This window comes from Pseudorca crassidens, chromosome 12 (assembly GCF_039906515.1).
Source record: "Pseudorca crassidens isolate mPseCra1 chromosome 12, mPseCra1.hap1, whole genome shotgun sequence".
Taxonomy (NCBI): domain Eukaryota; kingdom Metazoa; phylum Chordata; class Mammalia; order Artiodactyla; family Delphinidae; genus Pseudorca; species Pseudorca crassidens.
Window position 1 is genome coordinate 50,691,234 of NC_090307.1, and position 25,680 is coordinate 50,716,913.

A 25,680-nucleotide genomic window follows, 5' to 3' on the forward strand; every position below is an offset into this window, starting at 1 on the left:
ATTAACGTGCATAATTTACGTTACGTTCATGTAACAGTCAATCATCATCCCCAAGAAAACCCACCAGGCCTATATACGTTCCTTGACAAACGTTGCAAGTTTAAGAATTCTGGAACATATGTGTATAACTTCTCACACCCATAGACCACATCTTTGTTCTTGTGCAAAGCACATAATTTAAAGATGAAATTAGAACTCTTAGGAAGCTTCTTACCATCACAATAAAGGTATACAGCACTGAGGAAATAGAAAACATTTAAATTTGGCAAGTATTTCTGACGATTCACTTACTGACCCAATCCCCTACAATAAATAGTGTTTCTTATATTATTCAATATCCAAAATTTAGAAAAATTTTGGTGCCTTTAGGATTAAAAAAAAGAGAGAGAGAAAGGAACAGATGAAAAACCTTTGATCTTATATAATCCCTAAAGCTTTTTGTATAACCCCTAGTCATGTCAGTATGCACAATTAAACTCCTTCTTACATAATTATAATCAAGGAATTTACTGTGCCACCCAAATACAGAGTAGGTTTTTATCTCCTGTGAAATGTAGACAGTACTGGGTGGCTTAATTAGTGCTTTGCTTCTCTTTTTACAAATTCCAATCCTCTGCTTCTAAAGACTCATACTTGCGTGAGAAGAAAGATTAGGAATACAAATAGAGTGATTTTACTCCTAGTTAGCTAATAATAATTCACTTTGTAATTGGGCCTTTGTGTTGCCAGTAATATCAACTGGTGAAGGACTTCTGCATGCATGTGGTGTTGAGTAAAAGGAAATAACTTTGGAGTGTAGACTCGTTACCCCTACAGTGTAAATATGTCTTTCATTCCCTAGACCTAGACTATCTGACACAGATGGTCCTTAGTAGCATTTCTAATCTTTGCAAATAAGAGAAGATAAAAGTATAACTTGCTAACATTTCAGGTTAAGCTGAAGCCTCCTAGCCCTTGCTTTTCCTAATGAGAGTCTTGGGAATAGCCGGTGTATGCCATAGCATATCTGCTAAGGTCATGGACCCTGAGGCCAGGCTGCCTAGGTTTAAGTTCTGGTTCCACCAAGTGTTGCTCCTACGACTCAGAGCAAAATCAGTTCAACTCTCTGGGCGTCACTTTCCTCATCTGTAAAATGGGAATAATAGTAGTTGTTGTTAAATTCGATGAATTCATGTCTGCAAGCACTTAGAACAATGGTGTCTGGAACACAGTGAGCACCAAAGAAGTGTTAGGCTGTTCGTTCTAGTGCTATGGGTTTTCATTTCTTATGACTGCAAATTGAAACAAGTTAGAATAATCCTAAAATGTATAATTTCGTAAACATTTTAATGAGGAAAACAACATAAAAAATAATGTTTTCTGTCTATAACACAAACTTTTCATTTTATCTAGCAATTGTTATTACATCAAAATATTTTTCTACCTGTTCCTGAGATATCAAAGAAAACTCCAGGACTAGTCAAAAGTGAGCCTGGAGCTCATGAAAGTGCCTTTGGAGAAAGACAGGCAGAGTCTAGATCTGAGGGTAAAACCGAAACTGTCTTACAAAATAAAGGGAGCAATGAACTGAGAAGATATGGGGGACTGGGAGTTTCAAGCAAGAAAAAAGAGCATTTATAAAACACTATGAGCATTAATAATATTTCAAAATTGCCAGAAAATCTTGGAAGTAGAGAAAGGAAGTCTTCAATGGGAAAACCACTAAAAACCTTATGGTTAGTAATAGGAACCTCTAGAACCTTCTAGATAAACCAGATGAGAGGCCCTGGGGAAGGCTGTTCATTTTTCTATGGTTCCTTTATTTCAGGACTTTGGAAATACACAGCCCATAAAATCTTGCTGGTTAGAGAAAAGGAGATGCCTCGTTATTGACACACCAATTTTACTTTTAAAAGCTTAATAAAACGCATTTTTACCCCAAGATAAAACCTGCCTTGTGGTTATCGTTCGATTTTAAATTCCAGAAATGTTTCCAATGGATATAAATTCATAAATAATGTGAAGCCACCATATAGACTACTACACATTTATACTGGGGGCTGGAAAGAGTTTAATGTACGCGGTTATAGTTAACTCACTATCTGTCAAAGATGCGATGGGTGTCAACTTCTCTGCTCACGCACTTCCCTTAACAGATGAAGGACTGAACCATGAGTGCAAACTCTGCAGCCAGACCTTCGACTCGCCTGCCAAACTCCAGTGCCACCTGATCGAGCACAGCTTCGAAGGGATGGGCGGTACCTTCAAGTGTCCCGTCTGCTTTACAGGTAGGAAGATTATTTCTGGAAAACTCTGGAGAGTTTCTCAGCCACATCCTGTCTCTCCTACCAGGGCATACTTCCCACTGCTCTGGCCTTTTACAGATCTGACTTCAGTTCAATTTGGGAAGAAGACGTCTGATTTCTGCTGATTAGCATTATCGATTGCCACCTACTTTAGAGGCTCAGACGGTCAGGAAGGTTAGCTGTCAGGATGAACAAATGGCATTTCAGGTTCTCTCAGAAGTTTGCACTTTTCCATTTGTAAAATGACATCCACGTTTCATTCACTTTTCTCCTCTCGGTGTTAAAAGGTTAGCAAGGCAAAGGTGGCTTTTTCATCGTAAGACATGGGACTAAAAGAAGTACAGCCGTGTTGTCAACACGTCTGTTATTTAAACGTGGAGAATTTTATAACACTCCCTCTATGAAATATAAAGGCGTTATTAAAACCCTCCCCCAATTCTTTGAACTAGAAAACAGATTAAATGAACACATTAGATGAGGCCTTTATTTCCTGTGTCACTGGATTTTTAAAACAGAAGTTGATATAAGTTTACACTTTTAAGAAGAAACTTTTATGAGATGTTGTAGCATTATAGTTTTCGGCAGCAGCAGCAAAAAGAAAAATTGCAAATCAGAAACTATAATTTGAAGCCCATAGGGGTTGAAATATGATCACACACGTTTCTGCTGCTCCCGCGACAATGACAGAGTTATTTTGGAAAATCCTTTGTGATAATTTTGCCTGTGTCTTGGGCTCATTGGTCAAACCCCTCAAGGCTATGTTTCCTTCTTATTTGTCAGAAAAGGCAAAACAAAACAAAAACATCTCCTCTCAAAAGTGACTTCCTGGTTTGCGGTGTAAAATTCCAAAGCATTGGTATTAACCTTCACTGCATTCAGCCTGTAGATTTCTGTCCTGTAATAAAAAGAGAGAGGCCATGTTCCGACACAGTTAGCACAAGTAGTACCACACTATGCTGGTGGTTCTGCCTTTACCATTTGCCTGTGAGGCTTCTTCATTCAATAATTCCATCAGCCACTCCTTATTTTGGAACTATTATTTGATTCCTCCAAATTTGTATTTAAAATATATATATTATGTTTTCACCATAATGTAGTATTTGTCTTAATACAATGAGTCAGGAGTCTGGGTTCTTTATAAAAGCTCCTAGTAAGTCTTCATAAGGAGGACTGGGTCATAGATCTCCTCATGATTAAGACCCCTAATAAAACAGCCCTTTCATGTTGTGGCCAGGAGCCTCGTAAAATGTGTGAAGTTAGATAGAGATTTGTTGCAGATCAGTATAAAAACCCCATTTCTTTTGGTTGATGTAGGTAAGAGACAAAAATGCATTAATCATGAACGGTCTGCCTTTCCTGTGCTGACAGACCTGAATTGTTTTAGTGTATCTTGAAGTAATTTTAGAAAAAGCAATTTAAAAAAAAAACCACCTTCCAATATAAAGCGTGTTGGGGGGGAGAAGAAATCTGAGCAGTTTTTTAAGGTAATGAGAAATATGATTAAAATGTATGACTCACAAGAACAATATTCTAATATTTTAGGCTGGCTGGCAATTAGAATAATTTTAATGATTAGAGTCAAAGTCAAATGCCAGCATCTTTAATAAATCCTTTCCCTGCCTATACAGATTAATATTGTAGATGCAAACTTTTTTAGGTCACAGTGCACCAGGCATCCATCAGAAGTCAGTTCTGCCAACCCAAACACTGCCTCTGGCATATACAATTTAATTATTAATAGTATGTCTCCTAGGTAAACTGTTACACAGTCTTAGGGCCTTGTTTTGTAGTCATTAAAATTGAACATGTTTATATTATTGAAACCCTTGCATTCAGTGTATAGGCTGAGTTGATCTTAAAGTATCCAAAGAGACTTTACCTGCCGTTCTGTTACACATTTATAGACAGTGCCCCAGAGTAGCTGTGGGATATAATTTTTAGCATTAACACATTTAAATAGAGAACTGTTCGGTAGCTGTGACTTTAGGCAAATACAGTAAACAGGGTTTTGGCATCTATGATTTCTTAACCTATGGGTTGCTGAGAAATAAGAATCATTTCTGTTCAGACAGTGCTGTGCATTTGACAAGTTTCATTTAAAAAGATTTATGGGGGGCAGGGCCTCGATAAACCTTTACTTTGGAGCTGTTTGGGTTCAGTTAGGTGCCCGGTAGAGTGCATCTTAACAAAAGCCAGACACCCAAGCATGAGCACGTGTGACTCCCTCCCCCAGGCCCCTGGCAGTGGTCACCCCCAGAAGGTATGCCATTCATGCTGCCCCGTCTGCAGCTGCTCACAGGGAGTCATGGACGGAGGGCATTTCGGAATGAAAATAACCCCAAGTTCACTCTTCTTTTATCATTGCAGTGTTTGTTCAAGCAAACAAGTTGCAGCAGCATATTTTCTCTGCCCATGGACAAGAAGACAAGATCTATGACTGCACACAATGTCCACAGAAGTTTTTCTTCCAAACAGAGCTGCAGGTAATATCCCCATGAGGAGGGCTGGCATTGAACTCAGTTGCTCTTCTTATAGGAAACAAGGGCGTTTTAAATCTGGATTCGCGGAATCACTCACCCTGGGCCACCATGATGCTTTGTGTGTACTGGGGCAAAGGGAAAATTAGAGGCCGGATTAACAGACACCAAAGTCATTTTGCCCCTGGCTGCTGTCAATCATAAAAAGAACTAGAACAGGCCTATAATTGGATCTTCTGACCCAGTGTGATAGACTTAGGGGTCAGGTTTACTGGACTGTAGGATCGTTCACCTCACTTGTCAGGGCCCATTCTCCCAAACTCTGTTTTATTCATGTTCTGTTCCCACTGGGCTACAAGCTGGATGGATGTCCAGGTTATTGTTGTCCTGAGGGGCTTAAAATTGGAAGGGAGAAGGGAAGAGAAGAAAGAAGCTATACTCTTATCCACTGTGTTTCTTCTACGTAACAGAATAATTATTACTTAGTGACAGCCTTATAGTTGCAAATTTGGCACCCAAAGACTTTTTAGCCTTGAATGTCCCACTTGCTAGATGTGTGACCTTGCACTGGTCCAAAATGCTTCAGAACCTCGGGTGTGAAGAAATAATAGACAGGTGTAACACTCACAGGGCTATTGTTAGGTAAAAATGAAATAACAGGTCTGAATGTAGGGTATAAACTCTAAAATATAATAGAAATGTTTGGTCAGTTTGATTATTCTTAGCAATGGACTGGTGTCGGTCAGAGACCTGGATCCTAACCCAGAAACGTCCCTTATTGTGAAAAGAAAATAAGTCTATTTTTCCCCCTCTTACTTCATCTGAAAAATGGGTCTAATAAATATCTTCATTTTTCAGATGGAATGATATAAGAGTAACATGCCTTTGTTAAATCTTGTTGGTGCCCTTGGAGGAGAATGGATTAGAATTCAAAGTTATTTCATTATTGTCAGCATTATTATTATCAGTAAGGTTATTTAGACTAAAATAGGGTGGGGATGATTTTCTTTTTCCTTTGGTACTGAATTCCCTAAACAACCAGAAGAGGGTCTGATGTGATTGATGTGGTTGAGGCAGGACTAAGGGAACCAAAGCCCCACCCACTCCTTCATCTCCCATCCCACGCTGTGGACCCTGGGGCAGCTTTGGACCTCCTTGGGCTCTGAGGAAGCCATATTTATGTGAATTTTGTATCAAAATAAGGAATTTACAGTTTATCATCTCAGCTTTCATCCTACCAGTGAACAAATAGCAAATAAGGACGTCAGATAAAATATATATGAAAGAATGGGTGATGCTATTTAAGAGTTATAACGTGTCAATGCACCAGTGTTAAAGTTGCTCTATTACTTTTCATCACTTCAAAAAAGAATTCTACTCTGTCACATCTGTTTGTGAATTGAATATAGAAGACAGACCAAGTTAGACTATTATTTAAAAGTATACTTCGTGAAAGTAACCTAAATTTCTATTGGAAAATATAGTATATTCTTATTGCAATAGGTATGGAAGGATAAGTCCTTTGAGTTTGTGAGATTGTAAAGGATATGGCTAGTACACCTAAATGATGCTGTTAATTAGTATGTAAACTGTGAAGCGGAATTCATAGTAGCTTAAAATCAGAGTTGTACAGATTCTGTAGAGACTGGCTTCTTATCTAACGTTCCTGGAAAAAAGTTTGCAACAAATCCACTTTTGTACTATATTAGTAGGTTCTAATGCTACTGACCTGCTGGTCACTTGAATGTCTTTCATTAAAAGAACGCCACACTCCAGCAGTGGTGGCCTGTGGCCCATTGGCCAGCAGACAAAACTAAGCAATTAAGCACATCCTTCAGGACTCCAGGTTTCTTTTATGGCGTATTTTAGGGTTTCATGGAATGTACAGTATTCTCTCCTTCCATTACTGGATAGACCGGGGGTTCTCCACCTCTTTGATCTCAGGATGCCTTGACACAAATTATTGAAGACCACAAAGGGCTTTGATCTATGTGGGTTACTATCTGTTGATATCTTCCATATTAGAAATCAAAATTGAGAAGTGTTTTAAACGCAAAAATACACAAATAAACAATTCTACTAGCTGTTGGAGAAATTATACCTTCCAATGTCAAGTAGCCCCTAGAAGATACCACTGTACACTCATGAGGTAATGAGAGTATAAAGGGCAAACATTGTCTTAATGTTATTGTGAAACTAGTCTTGACCTAACAGACTCCCTGAGAGGATCTAGGACATCCCCGGAGGTCCCCCAGCCACACTAGGAACTGCTGGTATAGAAGACATAGTACCGAACACAAAACTGTTTCTGAGTCTTTAAGACCTTATGAGGTCAAACATCTCTCAAAACATTTCTGACTCATTCATTCAAATTGTGATCTGGGCCCAAATAAGACTTCTTTCATAATCTGAAGCTGTAGCCTTATTTTTCCAATCCCACAACTCAGAATCATACATATTTGGCCTTGATGTGAATACTCAGGCTTAAAATGTACATCATTCCTTTGATAAGAACAGTATTTATAGTTAATATGTGATAATCATTACAGCTAATATCCACAGTCATTGAAATATCTATGTAGGTCTGTTTTCTTAAATCCCTAGTAATAACAATGGCTTTTAGTTTCAATACATTAAGAAAAATGGATCAGAGTTAACTTTACTTCTAGTTTTGAGACCTTTCTGATTTTTATGATTTGAACTTAGAGGTTCACAGTCCTGTGCGTTTGTCTTCATTACTCACATCACTTTATACCCGTGCTTAGAGGACAGAATTAATATGACTTTTATATATTGATGATTTATTTCCTGCATAGAAAGTGGTCGGGGTAGGTATACAAAAAATACAGTTTTGTGCATTTCTAGAATAAGGGGGGGAAATCAAGTGAAATTAAGGTGACAATAGAAAATAAGATCGGTAACTAAAATAATAACAGAGTAGAAAAATGAAGCCCCTTTACCAGCCCACTGTAGTTCATGCCTCGGTATGAAAATTAATGCAGATTTTGAAATTGATCCATGTCATACCACCTGAACTCATCTACATCTTTATGCCACTAATTAGTAGTTCAGAAAGAAGGACTTTGCACAAGAGGCATTTTATAAACCAAATGCCCAAGAACTGGAGATTGGAGCTTTGAAAGCATATAGTTTATTTGGCTCTTATATCAGAGTGAGACTAATAGGGTAGGTTTAGGGTGAGCATTCAGAATTGCCCAGGAACATCACTGTGGTGTATCTTTTAATGGTGCATAAACGATTTCATGACCATAATAAGTAATTTACATTTCTTTCACTGTTTATACCCAGTTAAAAACACAAAAACATCTTTTTGAGGATAGAAGTGCTTTGTTGGATATAAAATTACACACACACACATACACACACACACACACGGAGATGTGTTATTTTCATTAACATCACTTACAGTACTAGTCAGAATTCAAATAATTCCTCATAATACACTGTCCATCTTCAGGAATCAAGGACTTAGGCATTATCCTTTGACATCACAGACCACAGTTGCTTTTAGAATTAAGCAAGATGAAACCTCTGTTTCTATGGGATACTCCATCTAGGACCTGCCAGTGTGAAAGCTATTGTCTTTGCATGACCTCTAGACCTTTCTGACCAGAAGTTCTAAATGCCAGTCCAGGGATGTGTAATGTGTAACTCCTGGCAGGATATAATCTATTTCTTCTGGTAGAGTTTTCCCCCGTTCTTGCAAGGAATTTTAATATACTTCAAAGGCCACCTAGCATGCTGGTAGGGAAGATGTGCTTTGGAATAAGAGTGCATTATTTGAACTAAGTGAACATTTTGTTATTTTAAAAGCAAATGAATATGTTGAATGTTTCACATGTTTTCCTAATAGACCTCAAAACTTTTTCTGCAGAACTTAAGGAAGCTGCTTTGAGAGAAGGATAGTATGGTCCAAGAATAATATCCTACAATGCATATTTGTATCCGAAGTGGTTTATACAGGTGTGGGCAAGTGGTGTGTTTGTCAAACTCCTGTTGAATAGGCCACTTTCTTTCAATACAGTAATTACTGTTTAATTGGTGCCTCTAGAAAAACTACAATTCAGTGGCAGTGATCGAATCATCCTCTTCCAATGTGTCCCCATAGAGACTTCTCTGAGGCATCATGTTGTGAATGTAAGGGACATGGAGGGAATTCCAGCGGTGGGAAGAGGGGGAATTGGCCTACATGAACTTGAGGCTCTGAGATTCTGGTATTAAGTTCTTTTTGAGTCAAAGATTATTTTGATACTTGGCCTTCCCTTCATTAATTCATGGATGCAGTATTTTCTACATACAAAATAAAGTAGTGATTTGACATTCTGAGGGATACGCCAAGACTTTCAGCTATCGCTGAAGTTTAAATACGTAATTGTCTCTACAGCTGTTTGATTTTCTTCTCAAATCACTTTCCCACCAAATCAGCCTGATTTTGATGCGTATTTTTCACACCACAGCGTCACTGTTGCTCAAGTTTTATGGTCACATTTCTGAAAGAAAAATGAATTACTGCATATGGAATGGGACATATAGGACAACAGTACAGCACTGAAATGTGGCTGCTGTGTGGCTGACTGGGTCATTCACTAACTTAGCTCCTTACCTAAACTAGCCTTTTAATAATTGTTATATAAGTTTGTGTCTCAAAGTATTAAGTAATACATGCTGAGGCATTGAAGAATCCTTGTTGGGAATCCCCTGGGTGTCCAGTGGTTAAGACTCCACACTTCCACTACAGGGGGCACGGGTTTGATCCCTGGTCAGGGAACTAAGATCCTGCAAGCCGCATGGTGAGGCCAAAAATAAAAATAAGAGGTTGAATGTATTAAAAAAAAAAAAAGTGAGCCTTTAAAAAAAAAAGAGTCCTTGTTAATGGCCAAACCACAGATACCATACTATAGACTGCTATCATCCCTATACCGTTCTGAGGTAAGAAAATATATTTATTAATTTAAAATATTTATAAAAATATAATTTTATCATTTTCAATTTACCATGGCCCCAAGCTCTCTATGACGTATCAAAAATAATTAGAAATATATAATAGTTAAGTCTACTAGAAAAGGTTTACATATGATTAACTATCATATGAGGTAATATGTGATAGATTGTTCTAAGTATTCCAAGAGAAAATGTTTATTCTCCAGCTGGGGCAATCGAGAAAGTCATCGTGTGGGAAGCATTCAAGCTGGTTTTGAAGGACGGATATGCTTCCGGTATATGTGGATGGGAGAGAGTTAGCCATCCATAAAATCTCAAATAGTTAATGGTTATTTTCAAAATAGTTTTTATGGGGTTTTTTAAAATTTGTTTTATTTTGCTTTGATTTCTACGTAGGCAGCTTAGTACAAGGGAAAGGGCATGAAGTACAGAGAACAATCACCAGAGTTTGATTTTGGTCACTGCCGCTCACAAGCGATGGACTCTGAGCTTCCGTTTTATCATCTGTAAAATGGGCATGTAGGAGACAACAGAGCATCCTGCCCAAGCCCCAGGGTCCTGGTGAGAGTGCAGTGGAGTAGCCGATGTTGAGCCGTCAGTGCAGAGTGTAGAACAGGGAAGCACTGGGTGAGCTCTGCTTCCCGGACCCCCTCCCTCTCCCTAATGCTGACCTCAGTAAACAAAGTCAAGAGCCATCATTACTTGGAAATAAAATCTCTATCCCGGACATGTCAGATGTTTCCTTAGTTCTCTGTTCTAGTTCACTGGAACAATTTCCCAATTAATCATACCTTGACATAGTTTCATGTTAATTGGTTTCCAGGTAAAAATTCTTACTTTTAAACATTCATCTTTTTCAAAGGATTAAAGAGTCGAGCTTCTTTTTAGTTCTGGTTTTTCTTTGTAGCACGTAACTGTAAAACTAAACATTTAAATTTGCTTTCAGAAATGTATTTCAAAACAAGCTAACCCTTCTCCCCTGCCCCCCCACCTCCGAAATTAAAGATGAGTGGCCGAAACAAAGTTTTATCTTGCCCCTCCACATAAGACAAGGTAGGATCGGGGTGGAGTGTGGGGAAAGGTTTGTTTTAGTGTTAGCTTGTTTTCATATTTTTCTCGGAGTCAGGCCGAAATTCTCTTTTGCAAACAAGAGGAGTGGAAAAGTGTGTCTTACTGCTCACAGCACATCTATAAGAAGTGTCTCTAAAACTATTGCCCCTCATAACTCATCTTCTTCTCACAACTTTTCTATATTTTTCAATTGTTTTGTTTTTTATTTCTAACAGAACTTGAAATTCCTTTCATTATCCCCACTCCAGCTGTAAGACTGTAAGCCCTGTCCTGCCTTGTGCCTTATCACGTGGTCTCCCTTTGGGACCCTCAGACTGGAACGATTTGCCCATCACCATGTCTGGGCCTGCCACAGCCGGGTTACATATTGACAGTCATGTGGTGGGGTGTGCTTCCTGCCTCTTCCTAGGTGGTCTGTGCCCCATACCTTAGTTCTCCACTGCCACCGATCCACTGGACCTCTGTGTATCTCCTGTTCTTGGGGCTGAATTCGCAGTCCTTAAACGCATCGTACGGACTCAGAGGGCTGCAGGAGTATAAACTGTATCAAGGGAACATGTGGCTCTGGAACTGGTCCGCTTCTACTCCGCCTCATTTCTCTGCTTTGTGGGCCTTCGGGGCTTTTGAAATAAACTGGTGCTACGGCAGCTTCCACTTAATTTGCTCAGTGGTTAAATTGATCTATCTCTTTTATTTGATCAGATCTCCGGGAACTGAATCGTTTGCATTGATTTATTGATTGGATCTATGTTTTCACCATTACTTGTGATCACTTTCAGCTGTTAATATTGGATAATTCAATCAGGATTGATTGGCCTTACCACTGAAGGCAGAAAGTTGATCATATAGGACAAAGAAATAGGGCACGGCTCACCTCAGTTTGACTGTTAGTCTCTCTCTCACCCCCTTCCTCCCTCCCTGCACCTTCTCTCTTCCTAACATGTAAGCAGTAGTAAAAAAAAAAAAAAACCTATCAAAGCTGCCCTTTTTCTTGAGCAAAGAAGGGAGTTTAAAATTTTATAGCATTCATATGCATCTAAAGATGAAGTAGCTTTATTTTGCTTTTTAATAAAACTGCACTTAGAAATTAGGCAAGCATACGGAAAGATAAGCACGATTATCACAATGAACTCATTGGGACTACATGAGTAAATGAGTTTTCAATTACCCGTTTTGTACCAATAAATCCCTAATCCGTGTGTGCATGCTTGGGGGCACAACCTGGGCTCACCTTTTTCTAGATTTGGCCCTCACTGCTTCACCATGTGTCCTACCAGTCACATTTTCAAGAGTCAAGTGGGTAATAGGACCGAAGGAGGGACAACAGAGGTATTTGCATTAAGCGAAAACCACGTTATTTACATTGAATCATTTCTACAGCACCCCAGCTCAGTTTTTAAAAATTCTCCATCCATTAATTCCTTAATGTTCATATCGATGGCTGGTTTTCGCTATTAAGAGATGGAACACCACCTCCCCGTTCTAGGACTCATTCCCTTCTCCAACAGCCCTGTTGTTAGCGATCTGCCATTACATTATTTTTTTGTCTGGCCCAGAGTTGACGACAGATGGCCATCTCCGAACTGCCATCAGTGCGACCTTATGGAGCATTCAGCTAGTGTGTACTGAAGAGCACTGCGGCCACTGCTGCAACTCCCTCCCCTCCCCCACCCCCTGGAAATGTTCATCACCTCTGCCACATTCCGCTTTGGCTGGGCTCTGCTGGCTCTGCCGGCTCCTGTGTCACCAAGACAGCCTGCTGCCACAGCGCCGGAAGATCTGCCTCTGTTAGGAGCGAGAAACTGCGGGCACAGTCGTCCTGCAAAGACAGCACTCTGTCTCAGCACCTTTGCAGGCAGATCCTTGGGCGAGAGCTGGGCCTCCACATTTCTAGAACATTCTGCAATCCAGGGAGGCACGTTGAAGTCCCCCGTGTGTTCCTGTTTTAGATGTTTGCTCTACGCATGGATCAGTCTTCTCACATTAGCAGAGACACAATGCCAAGAATAGACTCTTTGTGTTTACAAACTTCGATCGGACTCTTGGAAAACACCACTTCCATATCCACCTGCTGTGGCAGTTAGAGTTAGAGAGAAGGTAGTCATGGGCTTCAACGCTCAATCCCCTGAAATGGGCAAAGAATCCACTCCAGCATCCTCTGACCCGTCGATGTGGCAATCCCTTGGCCAGCAGCATGTGGCAATCCCTTGGCCAGCCGCATGAAGTGAGCTGTTGGTGCACGTTTGGAGAAAGATTGATAGGTTGTCCTTCACTGAGTTTGCTAAGGCCAGGCGGCTTCAGAGCCATGCGTGTATTTTCAGAGGAATTCACATTTGTATCCTTTATTGTTATATTTGCAGCGAATCTACAGCTCGTAGCAGGCTCTGCCCTGCAGCTATGAAGGAGTGAGTTCCCCTCATTGGGGAGAGAGCAGTGTTCTGTGAAAGCCTGAGATGTGGCGGGTGAGATGAATAGTGCTTAAAAGCGGTGCTCGCGGTGCTGTCATCTAGAACAGCAACTCCGAAGCTTTAAACGGGAGTGAAAGGCAGGGTAAACGAGTCCTTTAAAAGTGGTGAAATTTTAAACTGCCTAAAATAACAGGCCTCCTTCATTGATAACTTCATCGAAGGAGGGAGGGAGGGTATGGGGGAGGTCACTGGGCAGGAACCGCTTTCCCGTAAGAGGAGGGCAAAGTTTGCAAAGGGGAGGCTTTTCCCTTGTACCCAGCGTGTCTGGGAGGCTGGCATCTTTCTTTCGTGCCCTCCTTTTGCTTTGATGCGGCCCCTCAGATGGCAGAAGACCATCTCTCGCCGGAAACCCGAATCGCCCATAAAAGGTTTCCTTTTTCACTTTGCCAAAACTTAATTTTATAATTATCTGACTTACAGCACTGGGCACAGCTGCTGAGTTTGTGTGCCTTCTAGACAAATAAAAGGCTACCGTGATACTATCAAATATCAGCAGTATGCTGAGCTGTGCTTGGAGTTTATAAGGGTGAAAGGTGATTGTGCAGGAAAATAGAACAGTCTATTTGCCGTGAGCCGGGCACTAAGACCTCATCCCCATACTCAGTTATAATTCATGACAGTACTGGTGGGAAGCCCTCGTCCCTCTGTGGAGTTAATGCATCTCCACTGAAGCCTGCTGCGAGCACCCTGCATCCCCGCCCACCATCTGTGCCTTCGCTTGCAAGCCCCCCCCACCACTCCTCTCTCTCTCTCTCTCTCTCTCTCTCTCTCTCTCTCTCTCTCTCTCTCTCTCTCTCTCTCTCTGTTACTCACTCTTTCCTGAGATCTCCTGGTATTGATATTGTCAGGCGACTAACTAACTGCTTTGTAAAAGTGGCTCTCCAAAACGGGCTTGTCGTTTAACTAGGGGAAGAGCTGGAAGGAACGCATTACAGTGTTGTTAAATGTCTCATTTAGAAAATGTCGATTAGAAAATGGGCAGGGAAGCAGCAATGGCCTTAAACCAATCGCAGACTCTGGGAGCCAAGGATGCCCTGCCGATCACCGATTAGTACGAGGCACCTGTGGTCCGTGGTGAGAGACCAGGGATGCAACACAAGGTGGACATTATGACTCAGGTTAATCCTGTTCTGAACCAGAGTTCAGAGTCCGGAGTCGAATCTGAGAAATGTTTGCCCCCTCTATCCAGGGGCTTGGACCAGCTGGTGGCGTGAGCACCAACCCAGTCCCCACAGACTGGCCCCTCTGTGATGTGATGCTACCCACTCTGGGAACCAGAGCTGGTTGCCTCAGGGCTACCTAAAGCCTCTGCTCAAAATGATCAGGCCCTGGGCTTTACAGAACGCCACCTAAAATAGCCGCGGTCATCTGTGTGGTGTGAGCCATCTTCTGAAGCGGAATGAGCAGGGGTTGCCGAACTTCCAAACTCGCTGCAGCCTGGAGCCAGCAGTGGTTTGCTCCCACCCTGTCCCAGCCCCTCGTGCCCCTGCCTCCCTGCTCCCCTCCCCGCTTCTTCCCACTCCCCACTCTGCTGGGAGCCCAGAGGGTGATGGGGCAGGAGGACAGTGTGGGTTCAAACAAAAGATGACCCTGCACCTCCTCGAGCATGGCTGAAGCAAGATTAATGTGTAATGTTTCACAATATGTGCTCTTAACAGAGTCCATTGTTAGTCCTCCTTGAATAAGATAAATCAAATCCAGGCCTGGGACACCAGTATATGAATTTAACAGATGTGATGCCATAGGGAAACTACTGTGTTATAAACTGCAGAAATGGCCTTTTTCTACTCCAGACTCGGGCTTATTCCAAAGAGCCTTCAGAGCTCCAGTGGTGAGGTGAGAGGTCACCCACTAAGACAGTAGCACCCACACTGTAATTCAGCCTTGTGTGTAATTGGTTCAGAATCTCATCCTGGCGTCTGGCTGGTATTCGTCCCGTCATCTCGCTCACCCTCCAAAGGAGAAGTAGGGCAGGGATGGCTGTACTCCATGTCCAGGTTTTCTTGGGTGAAAGATCACTTGGAGATGACAAAGCTGAGTAGTCAGCCTGAAATCCTGGTTGGTATTTTATTAATTTTGCACCAAGATAAATCCTGAAATTCTGACAAACTCCATGACAGGTGAAATTCCTTCTTGCAGAATCTGCTCAGCAAGAGGCTGCTCATTTCGTTCTGTTCCGAGGCAGGCAACAGGAGGGCAGCTTTCTAATCAGCCCTCAAAGGACCCCCAGCCGCCCCAGAGTCTCGGGCTGATTGAATAACTCCTGGGCCTCTTCCCCTAGGCCTCCATCAGCGGGAGTCCTGTGGAAAGCAATCTCCCGCAGACTGGCACTGAAGAGAGCTTTAAACCACCATTTTCTGCTCTCCCGAGGAGCCTGGAGTACTAAAAGATAGATGGACTGCAGATATTTTATGAGAAACTGTCAGAAGAAGAGCAGAGTAAATGTTTTTTTTCTTCTTCTTTGAGTCGCACACTACATCACTGTTGAATTTCTCCCAGAATCTTTTACATTGAAAGTAAGGAATTAATTGGTTGCTAACCTTTCATTCCCCCTCCCTTCTTCCTCGTTGTCTTCCTCCTTTTTTCTTTCCTTAAATATCCACACAGAGGCCCTTTGCTTAACCACAGTTGCAGAAAATCAGTACCATTTGCAATGAAATATTTATAATGACAGAATGAAAAATTGGATTCATTTTCTGGACTGTAGCCGAACAGTCTGCAACTTTGTGCAGTATTGTTAGGCATCCCTCCTTCCTCCCTTTCATTGGAAGCTTTTTCGAAAACAGGCCACATGTACACTTACCTACGCTTTGGAGGGATGCCTACCAAAACACAGAACCCGTTTCTGGGCTGTTTTTAAAAACAGAGGAGAAAAGAGCATATTTTCGTCTGTGTTGCCATGTGGGGGGCACTCAGCTGTGGCCCATAAAGAGGTAGAGAGGATGTGAACCCCGTCAAAAGGAGGAGCGTTGGCGCTGGGAAGGAGAAGCTGGGAGAAGTTTACAAGGAATCCAGGAGCCGGTCTGGTCTGCGCTCCGGAGCGGAGTACAAATGGCACCCAGCAGGCCATAGAGTCTCGGGGCAGGTTTATAAGGGAAATGGGAAGGCACAACAGAGGTGTATCAACAGACATTGATATATCAGAGCTCACCTTCTTTTTTCCCTTTCGCGTTTGCTGCCGTAGGTTTTCCTCCCACGTGACCTCATATTCAGAGCTGCCTTCTTTCGAACGAGGGTTGGCTACTGCATTTTTTTTTTCAAAGATGAAAGACAAAAGGAGTTTGCTAGGACGGTGCAGCGTTGCATTGCAAACAAGCCCGTCTCACGAGTGCAGGGCCGCCACAAGGCGTTCTTGCTTCCTACACGACTTGATTACATCTGCAGCAAGATGCCTGTGAAGTACATTTCAGTCTCCCAAATAAGTTTTCGCTTACCACTGCACAGACGGGCCCAAAGAGCCGGCCCACGTCTCCTCCCTCCATTGTCGGACTATGACAGAGCTTACATCCGCACTCCCACTCCGGGACCTGCTCAGGCTCCCAGGCCAGCCCTCTGACTTAACCTTTCATCTGGTCCCTTGTGAAGCCCTGGGTTTAAGTAGTTAGGGTTGTTTTCTTTTGGTGGTTTTTTCCAAAGCGAGAACAGTTCCAGCAGACTTGAGCATGAGTTAAAAACAGCCAAACTCAAACCTGCAGGTTTTGCTCACTGAATTTGCATCCTGCATTGCCAACTCCACAAGATCAATAATCCATATTTTAGTGTATAATAAAGGCTGCCTGTAATTGAATTAGCTCATTCATTCCATCTGATTAGCCCTGTTTTATTCATGGAGCGGAAAAATAATACAAGCTTACCTTCTCCAACATATCGCATGATGTGAATGTAAAAGAGCCTTCAGCACTGTAAAACAAATTTATGAAGATGGTGGAGAGTTAATTTCAGTCTTTGTTTATCCTAGGAACAGGAATAATGCAAAACACATCACGCTGCATTTTTGTGGTGATAACTTTAACATTCACATCTACTGTGTCAGTCTGTCCTCCAGTCAGCCTGGCATGAATATCCTATAATAGGTCTCTCTTCTTACCAAAAGCAAGAACGCCTCCTCAGTTCTGAAGGACAGCTGGGATAAACAGTCTTCTGGTATTCGCCTTGGAGAAATCCGCCTTAAGAGATTTCACCCTAAGGTCATTACCTCTTATCCATCCATGGATTACCATTTGCAAGCTTTGTGATTGCCTACTTTCTTCTCTTTGAAGCAAAATCTTAGCACACGTTTGGACCTGGGTGATGAGAAACACTGAACAGGAAAGGAGTTCTTCATCATTGGGACCCCAGGCTCTCAATGCATAGACCAATTTGTGTGTAATGCATACTTGCACAGGGGCTTGGAGGTTTTGTACAGGTTTCTAGGTTTGTCTTTTCATTGCATCCAAAAAGAAAAAAAATGATTTGGAGAAATGCTGACAGTTCAGCATGAAATGATGTGTGTTCTGACACAAACTGCATTGTAGCTTAGGAATCTAGCCTGAAGTTCTTTTACTGTGGCATTTCTTTGATTCAGGGGAGAAAAAGAATTTTCTTTAAAAGTGTGTGTTTTAGGATGTGACAATCACTTTTCTCCATTGCCGTGCATGAATTCAGCAGAATGTTTCCACTTAACCCTTATTATTGCTGGCTTTCTGGAGGACCGAGGGTAAGGAGAAAAAAATGTTTTTGCATTAGTTTTTCAACAACTTAGGTGAGTCTGAAATATATACCCAAGTAAATGGGGACTGTAATCGTGGCACGTTCAGAATCAATCTTTTCTGCAGACCAGGAAAGGAGCACTGAATAGCATTCATTTAGGTACTGCCAGATGTATTTCTGCAAGGGGCGTGCCTTGCCGAACCGCTTTGGATGATTTTAAGTGTTATTAAGCAGACTTAACAGGGGCAGCTGGCCCTCAGGATAGAAGTAAAGGACCATGGCACAGAAATCCTTGGTGGAGGAAAGTTCCAGGGCAAACCCATCCTCAGAAGGAGAAGCGCCCAAATGCAGACTGGATTTGAATATCTGAGTTAACAACTCTGGGAATATTTCTCTTCCTCTTGGCCAGCTCCTTCTATGTTGTGGCTGGTTTGCATTTGTGTTTGAAGTACCAGGCGGTTTAATGAAGTTATTCTTTTATAAATTTTGCAACACTGAAGCAAGCATGAGGGCTTTAAATTAGAATAAGTGCCACTTCTGTGTGGCAGGTTCCTTTGAGGACTGATTAGAAAGAGGCCTCCTGCCGCCCAGTCCTTTCTGCCCGGCAGCGGCGTTGGTGCGTGGGCTTGTTTACAGCTCACCTTTGAATTTGCACGAGAGAGCGAGCGTACACCATGCCTGCTGCCTGGGCCTCTGTTAGCGGAAGCTGTCTTCCTTTCCAGGATCATGTTAAATACTTCACTTTAAGGACTTATTTTTTTAATTATATTGCTTTATTGTAATGAATTAAAATTAACTTGGAGCAGCAAATTATCTAAGGATGTGAGGGTTATAGATTACTGTCACCATAGCTACAGCTTTGTCGGGGGGGAACTCAAGGGCTGTCTTTCTAGAAGCTCAGTGCACCATGAGGGGTGAGGAGACTGTTCCACAGAGACCGAGAAGCAGCGTCAGAAAAGATGCCCAGGAAATGGGAAGAGAACGGGAGTTTAACGTGTGGGTTTATGAAGCGAATAAAGGCTCTTCTTGGCCAGAGTGGTGGGCAGCTCTGCCGTTTTAAGACCTGAAAGCTTCTGGGACAAGAAGAGATGAGGCACAAGAGGGAATCCAAGTGTATGTTAAGACCCAACAAGGTTCCATGTAGAATAAGGGATGCACTTGGCATTCCTGATTCCCTCTCTTCCTGCCTGTGTGCACTGGCTAACAGACGGGTGATTTCAGGGGACGCGAGGCAGGACATTATTAAAGAAATGGGCTTGAAGCTTTCTGCAGGACACAAAACATGCAAGGGGGAGGGAAAGGAAAGAGAGCAAGCCAGGAAAAAAGCACCAAACTTAAGTACAGAATTATTTCTCTTCTCTCCAAACCGGGATTATTTTTTTTTTTAATTGAAAGTGAGAGACACCCAAATGGAACTGGGCTTGTGAAATATTCGCATTTTAAAAGGACTTTCTTAGAATTTAAAGCGAGGCCTACTTGGGGCTCCTTCTGATTGCATTCTCCATGCAGGAATATGAGCCCTGGGGGACTTCCCCCAAAGATCAAAGGCAGACACCAGGGATTTTACCTGTAGAACCCATGCAGGAATGTACCTCTCTCCCGGCTCCACAGCACACACTCATGCCAACATCCAGCACAGGCACGAGTGTACACACATGCACATGTGCACACACACACTCATCCTTCTGCAGTTTCATTATGGAAATTTTGGAAACCAACATATCGTCTTTTCACAGTTCTATTCTTTGTATGTATATTTACTAGAGCAAACGCCCTAGTAGACAAGCATTCGGTTGCCTATGGTGGGGAAAGGTTGTTTTCTGTTATTCTCCATGATTTATAACATGTTGACTTACTCTTACTGTGAGTTTACCTCCTAGAGAGTGTGGCAGTGTTTTTACTAAAAGAAATAATACACTACAAGGAAGTGGCATTTCTTTTGCTCTTTGCCCAAGTTCAATAAACTATTCTTCATAATTATTGGGAATTGGTTGAAGGGAATCCTTGTCCATATCAAGTGGAAAAGCAGGAAGAGTTCGTGCTTCCTCCCCCTCCCTAGAAAGGTTACCCTTTGAATATAAATTACTATGCCTTGTGCTTCTCCCATTCTAATCAGATGACCTTTTGAGTCCGGCGGACAGAGTTTAAATCCTAAGCCTGCCAGTCAGTTTTTACATCAATGCCCTCCCTGTTCCAACAGCTTTCAGGTACATAACTTTCAATGGATTTCAAAAACAGACGTGAAGTAAGTCATGCAGGCGGAATCTTGCTGCTGATGGTCAGGCAACCTAACTTGACTGCAAGATCTTGGGCCAAGTAATGTGACGATGGGTAATTTCACTAACTAAACCCTTTACAAAAAACCTTCTGGGATTCAAAGTCTAAGAGAAAAGGGAGGAGCAGGAAATGTGTAATGTTTGCAAGAGGACAGTTCTGAGCAATTATCAATTTAAGCTCCCATTATTTGCTGCTAATTACTACACGAGGCTGTTAAATATTTAGCAGAAGTTTGTTTAATTGTGTTTGACTTGGGATGGGGCGGGGGGCTTGAATATGACTTGAGCACCATGAGTCAGTGTGTACACCCAGAGCCAGGCAGAGAGGAAATTTGCATTCACCCAAGATGAACACATTTCAGTGTCAGCCAAGCCTTCTTTTTCCTTCATTCCACAGATTTATCTTTAAGGTATCTACAATTAGAGCACGAAGAAGGGGCACTGTTCACAGATGTAAAATTGGAAGGAGGTCATTCTTAACCTGGTTTACAGGTGTTCTAGTTTAGAAAGCACCAGTGTGATAAATTAAACATTACAGGGGGAAAAATTAAAGCTTAGCAACAACTGGCACATGGACACATCTGTCTGTGAAGCACTGACTTAATCCCTGAATATCTTATTAGACTGTATTGCCTATCAAAGCCTTCTGTCCCACAATGCGCTGGATCCTGCAATTCTAGAATCTGAGCAGAATCTTTAAGCTCTGGCCTCTCTTTCATTTTTGCTGGCTCTCTGCAATTTGATTTAAATTTTCCGTTGCCTCCATGCGTGTAAACAGGTAGCTCAACTCATTATTCTCTTTTAGAAATAAACTTTGTACTTTTAATGTATTTCCCAGTGGCTATTTTGCTCTTTTTAACCTATTCTTCTAATTCGGCACCTTTTTTTTTTCTTTTTCCTCAATGTAGTGGATAGTGCATGCTCCTGTCAGTTCAAAGAAGGGAAATTTCAAGCCTGTTCCATATGCAAAACAGATAGGGGTCAGGTAGCGACTGAAATTTTACTACCATTTCTTTTCATGTATTTTATTTATTTATTTATTTATTTTTAATTAATTAATTAATTTAAATTTTGGGCCACGCTGTGTGGCTTGCAGGATTTTAGTTCCCCAACCAGGGATCGAACCTGCACCCTTGGCAGTGAAAGCAGAGTCCTAACCACTGGGCCACTAGGGAATCCCCTTTACTACCATTTTTAGGCTCGTAATGAGAAATGAAATGGTTACGAAGTTCACATCGTCATGTATGACCCATCATCAGTATTTGTCCTTTTGAAGCTGGTGGACCAGCGTGGCTTGTTCTATTTCTCTGAAGTGTTTAATTGTCAAAATACTAAACATTGCTCTACATTAGCAATTTGGACATGGCATTCCTTTAAAAATTAGTCTTTGCTTAGGCTTCTGAAGACTCACGTTAGACTAAGGCTAGGCTGGCTTTAGGTAGGTATTCTCAAGATATCGTTCACCACCATTGGCTTTCCCAGCTTGGTTTGCTGTTGTAAACAAAAGAGCACCTGTGGTGAAAATAGGCTCTGTTTGAAGTGACCCCTACCTCCCTGCCCAGCCGCACGGATCTTCAGCCCCACAGGGACCAGTACCCTGCCCTCGGCCACTCTCAGCCTGGCTCCTGCTTGGTCTCTCCCCCTGGAGCCCGTCACCCTCTTCTAACCTCCCACTCCAGCACCGGGCAAGTGCGACTCCTCTGAGAACTAAGCCCAGGAGGTGAGGCGCCCTTTCTCTGTGGCCCATGGCACCCTGTCCTCCTGTCCCTGGTGAGTGCCCTGACAGTGAGCAGCTGTAGTCTCTGCAGCCAGCCCAGCCCGGGGATGAGAACATAGCGACCTGCACCGCTCAACAATTGCTTCTTCCCACAAGCCAGCTCAGCCGCTGCAGTGGCTGTAAGACCTTGAGAGTTGGCTTAAACTCTCTGGGACTTAATTTCCTCACCTATAAAATGAGATGTTGGAACAGATGCTGCTAGAACTCTCCCAGCTCTGAAACCATTTCTTTTTTATTCTGAAGTATCACTTACAGGTCTTGTTGGCTCGACCAGCAAATGAGGGATGATGGCTTTGCGTTTCGTTCAGAGTAGGGAGTGGTTTCCATAGCCTAAATAGTAATTTCCAGATTTTAATATTTGGGTCCCTTTATACTTATTAGATTGTAAATATTTCTAAAGCAGCACTGATTAAGTGCCACTAAAATGTGCCACCTTTGTTCATTGATGGTACATGGAAGGTCTTAGTAAACTGCTGAATGAGTGGACATTTTTGGAGAGATGATTATTTATACAGGCAATGCCATTTATTATATATCTCGAAGAATCCTTTCCCTGACTTCTCAGCAAATGCCCATTCTCACCATTGACCATCTTTTTAAATGCCATGCCATAGTTCCATGTGGCATATGTGTGTCCCTCTTGCTGTCCCTTTTTTTTTTTTTTTTTTTGTAATTTGACGGGGGGAGATAGCTCTGAGACTGAAGACTAGGTCGCATCCCCAAGCAGGCGCGGCAAGCTCAACGTGTTTTCAAAACACTGGAAGCAGTGGGCCTCAACTGGGGATGATTTTTCCCCCAGGGGCTATGTGGCAAGGTCTAGAGATTTCTGGCTGTCACGACTGGGAAGGTGCCCCTGGCATGTTGTTGACAGAGGCCAGGGATGCTGCTAACATCCTACTGGGCACAGGGCAGACCCCTAGAGCCAAGACTAGTCCCCCTCGACATTCCAGTACTGCTGCGGTTGGGAAACCTGGTCCCACTGGCCTTCTAGAATCTATTTAATTTGTAGGCATCTCTCTCTAGAACAAAGCAGTTGAATGACATATTTTGTATAATGACTAAGAAATAGCTTACTGGATTGTGTTTTTGGTTTCTCTGGGTGAGATAGAAGAACTTTATACTACAGATACACGGTCAAGCCTTCTGAACATAAACTCATAAACATGCCAGTGTCCACATGCTTCAGAGTTACCTCAGCCCAACCTTTTCTAGGCATATTTAGCATGAATGTCCAAAGAACAGCAAATACAAAAAAAGTCCTTCAGTGAGGTTTATTAGAATGTGAAATTGTTTCCTATGGGAGGTGTGATAGAAGCTTCATTGCCAAAAGCATTTAAAACTAGCCTAGAGTGTGAACTTTATAAAACAATTTTTGTCCAACAAGGGGACAAACTAAATAACCTAACAGTCCTTTTCCTTAATATCGTGTATTTTTCTGATCACTTCTGATGATACCATTTCACCTTTTGCTTTAATATAGCTTAGTGTCATCCAGAAAATGCTTTGAGATGTCAGGCCAAGCCCATGTGAACTGTTAAATGTCGAAAGAAAATGCATCAGTGTCTCTCTAAGTTCATAGTGATGACATTACCATATGAAAAAATAAAAAGGGAAATTCTGTCAGGGCAAACATGATCATAAATGCAACATCCATGGCATTAAAGAGAGGGGCAAAAGCATATCATGACAGACGGTTTGGGAAATCCCATTGCTGTTTATCAAAATAAGTGTAGAACCTCATTTTAGTGAATCCTGCCAAAGTAAAAATCATGAGTCAGCCAGCCACCCTGGTCATGAACATCCATCATGTGAATATGTGTTTTAGACTGTCAGAGCACTTTGGGAAATACTATACATTTGTCTTTGAAGAACATTCATTAAAATGTATCTCACCAAAATGCACGTACCCACATATATGTTCCTGACGTTTGCCAGGTAGGGCCCATAAAGACACAATTACCCCAAACTTCTCCAGCTAAGACGTATATGATTTGTAGACAAGGGAAACTTTGGGGTGGTAGAACGGGGTCTAACTGGTATTTTGGATGGTTTGGGTGATTTTTAGAACATTCTAACAGTACTTCCAAAGCTGAAGCAATTCACTTTTAATTAATTTAAAAGTATGAGTACTTCGGTAGTCATGTGGACTTTGAAAATGTTAATTTATTGCCTTCACATCCTGTTAACCTTATCAAGACAAAGGCTACTCTTCGCCATTGTATTTTTTTCTCTAACCTATGGGGGAGATCACCCAGTATCCTCTCTCCATTAGCGAGATACACTCCTAAAGCTGTTTTACTAGCAAAAGAACTTGGGAATGAAAAAAAGAGAGAGGGTGGAAATGTAAAAATCTTGATTAGAACGTATAATTTAATAGAACATGTATTGAACCAAATGTATTGATTAATGTAGAAGATATAGTACTTATATTGATCCAAACCAGAGATTTAGTACTAAAAGCTCTAAGCCAAAAAGCTGCTGCAGATTTGCTACAAAAGTCAGTTTAATGCTGTCCTTGAGAGCGCCTTCACAAAGAAATTCTTCTAATGTTTGAGGACTAGGTAGAATGCGGTATATGTCAGTTTGATCCCGGAGGGTTTTATTTTGTACTCTAATAGCTGTTACGAGCCTACATTATATCCAAGGAGTAATTTTCCTTAGGGGTGCCCGGCTCGCTTTGTGTCAATATTCTAGCATTTTAAGTCACGTACAGTATATGCTTCTGGGAACAGGGAAGGAGCCAGCCAGACTCATAATGGTCTGCATTCATTAATAAAGGCAGAAGCTTCTGTCCCTCCACTGCCCGCTACGGGGATGCCTCTTTGGCCTTCAGGGACCCGTGCAGACACATTTAAAGAAAGCTTTATTTTGAGTGGGCAGGAGATAAAATGTAGGACTCGCAGGCATCTCCTAAGTCAGCTATATGCCCGAGCACAGGGTGACCTTAATGGGTCAAAGAAGAATGCAGGTCAAAAGACTTATTATCCAGGCTGTTGGAAACCAATTGCTTTTGTTTAAAAAAATAAATAAAAAATTAAAAAAAAAAAAGCAGTAGTGCTTAAAGGTGGACGATAATGTAGAATTCTGTTTGCAGCCTGTAACTGCACGACTGTATGTGTACTGGGATATGCTTCTAGAAAAATGAAAGCACGCAGGCTATCCATAGTGCTTACAGATAAAGGTCCAGCCCTCGTGATAAAAGGAAGGGTAATATAATTAGTTAATCAGTGATGATTGATTACGGATGTGTGCGTTCTTCAACTAAAGAAAAAACAACATGCTGCCATGGTGCTGTCACCATCTGTTGAAAGAAACAGCCACATTTAATCCTTCTGTGTCTTTTATTTCTTCCCGCCTCGCATTGTTGCAAAGCCACAATTGCCTACTATTTCTTCTGGTTGGAAAACATCTCATTTAAATTGAATACAACTGCAGTTTAAATTCGGGATTCTAATGGCATGGTGAATTAGTGGAAAGCTTGTTATATTTTTTTTTCATTCCTTTTTAAAATAGCATGCTGTCTCTTTTTCTTAGTTTTAAAAGCTTGTCAGAATTTGAGACAAAAGGCTATAAATACACAACTCATGGTAAAAATGATTAACATCTTTGAATCAACAAAGCTCACAAAACTTCCATTCTGACAGTTTTTATTTTTATTATCACTGCTATGTAACA

The 25,680-nt window shown here is 41.7% G+C and overlaps 1 protein-coding gene across 6 annotated transcripts in view; it reads left to right on the forward strand.

The window, feature by feature from the left end:
- ZNF521 (zinc finger protein 521) overlaps positions 1-25,680 on the forward strand; it is a 287,600-nt gene that overhangs the window by 256,507 nt on the left and 5,413 nt on the right. For all 6 annotated transcript variants that reach the window (XM_067699447.1, XM_067699444.1, XM_067699441.1 and 3 more), the window contains 2 exons: positions 2,136-2,267; positions 4,653-4,768. In XM_067699447.1, coding sequence (XP_067555548.1) covers positions 2,136-2,267; positions 4,653-4,768 — 248 coding nt within the window. The remainder of the gene's footprint in view (positions 1-2,135; positions 2,268-4,652; positions 4,769-25,680) is intronic.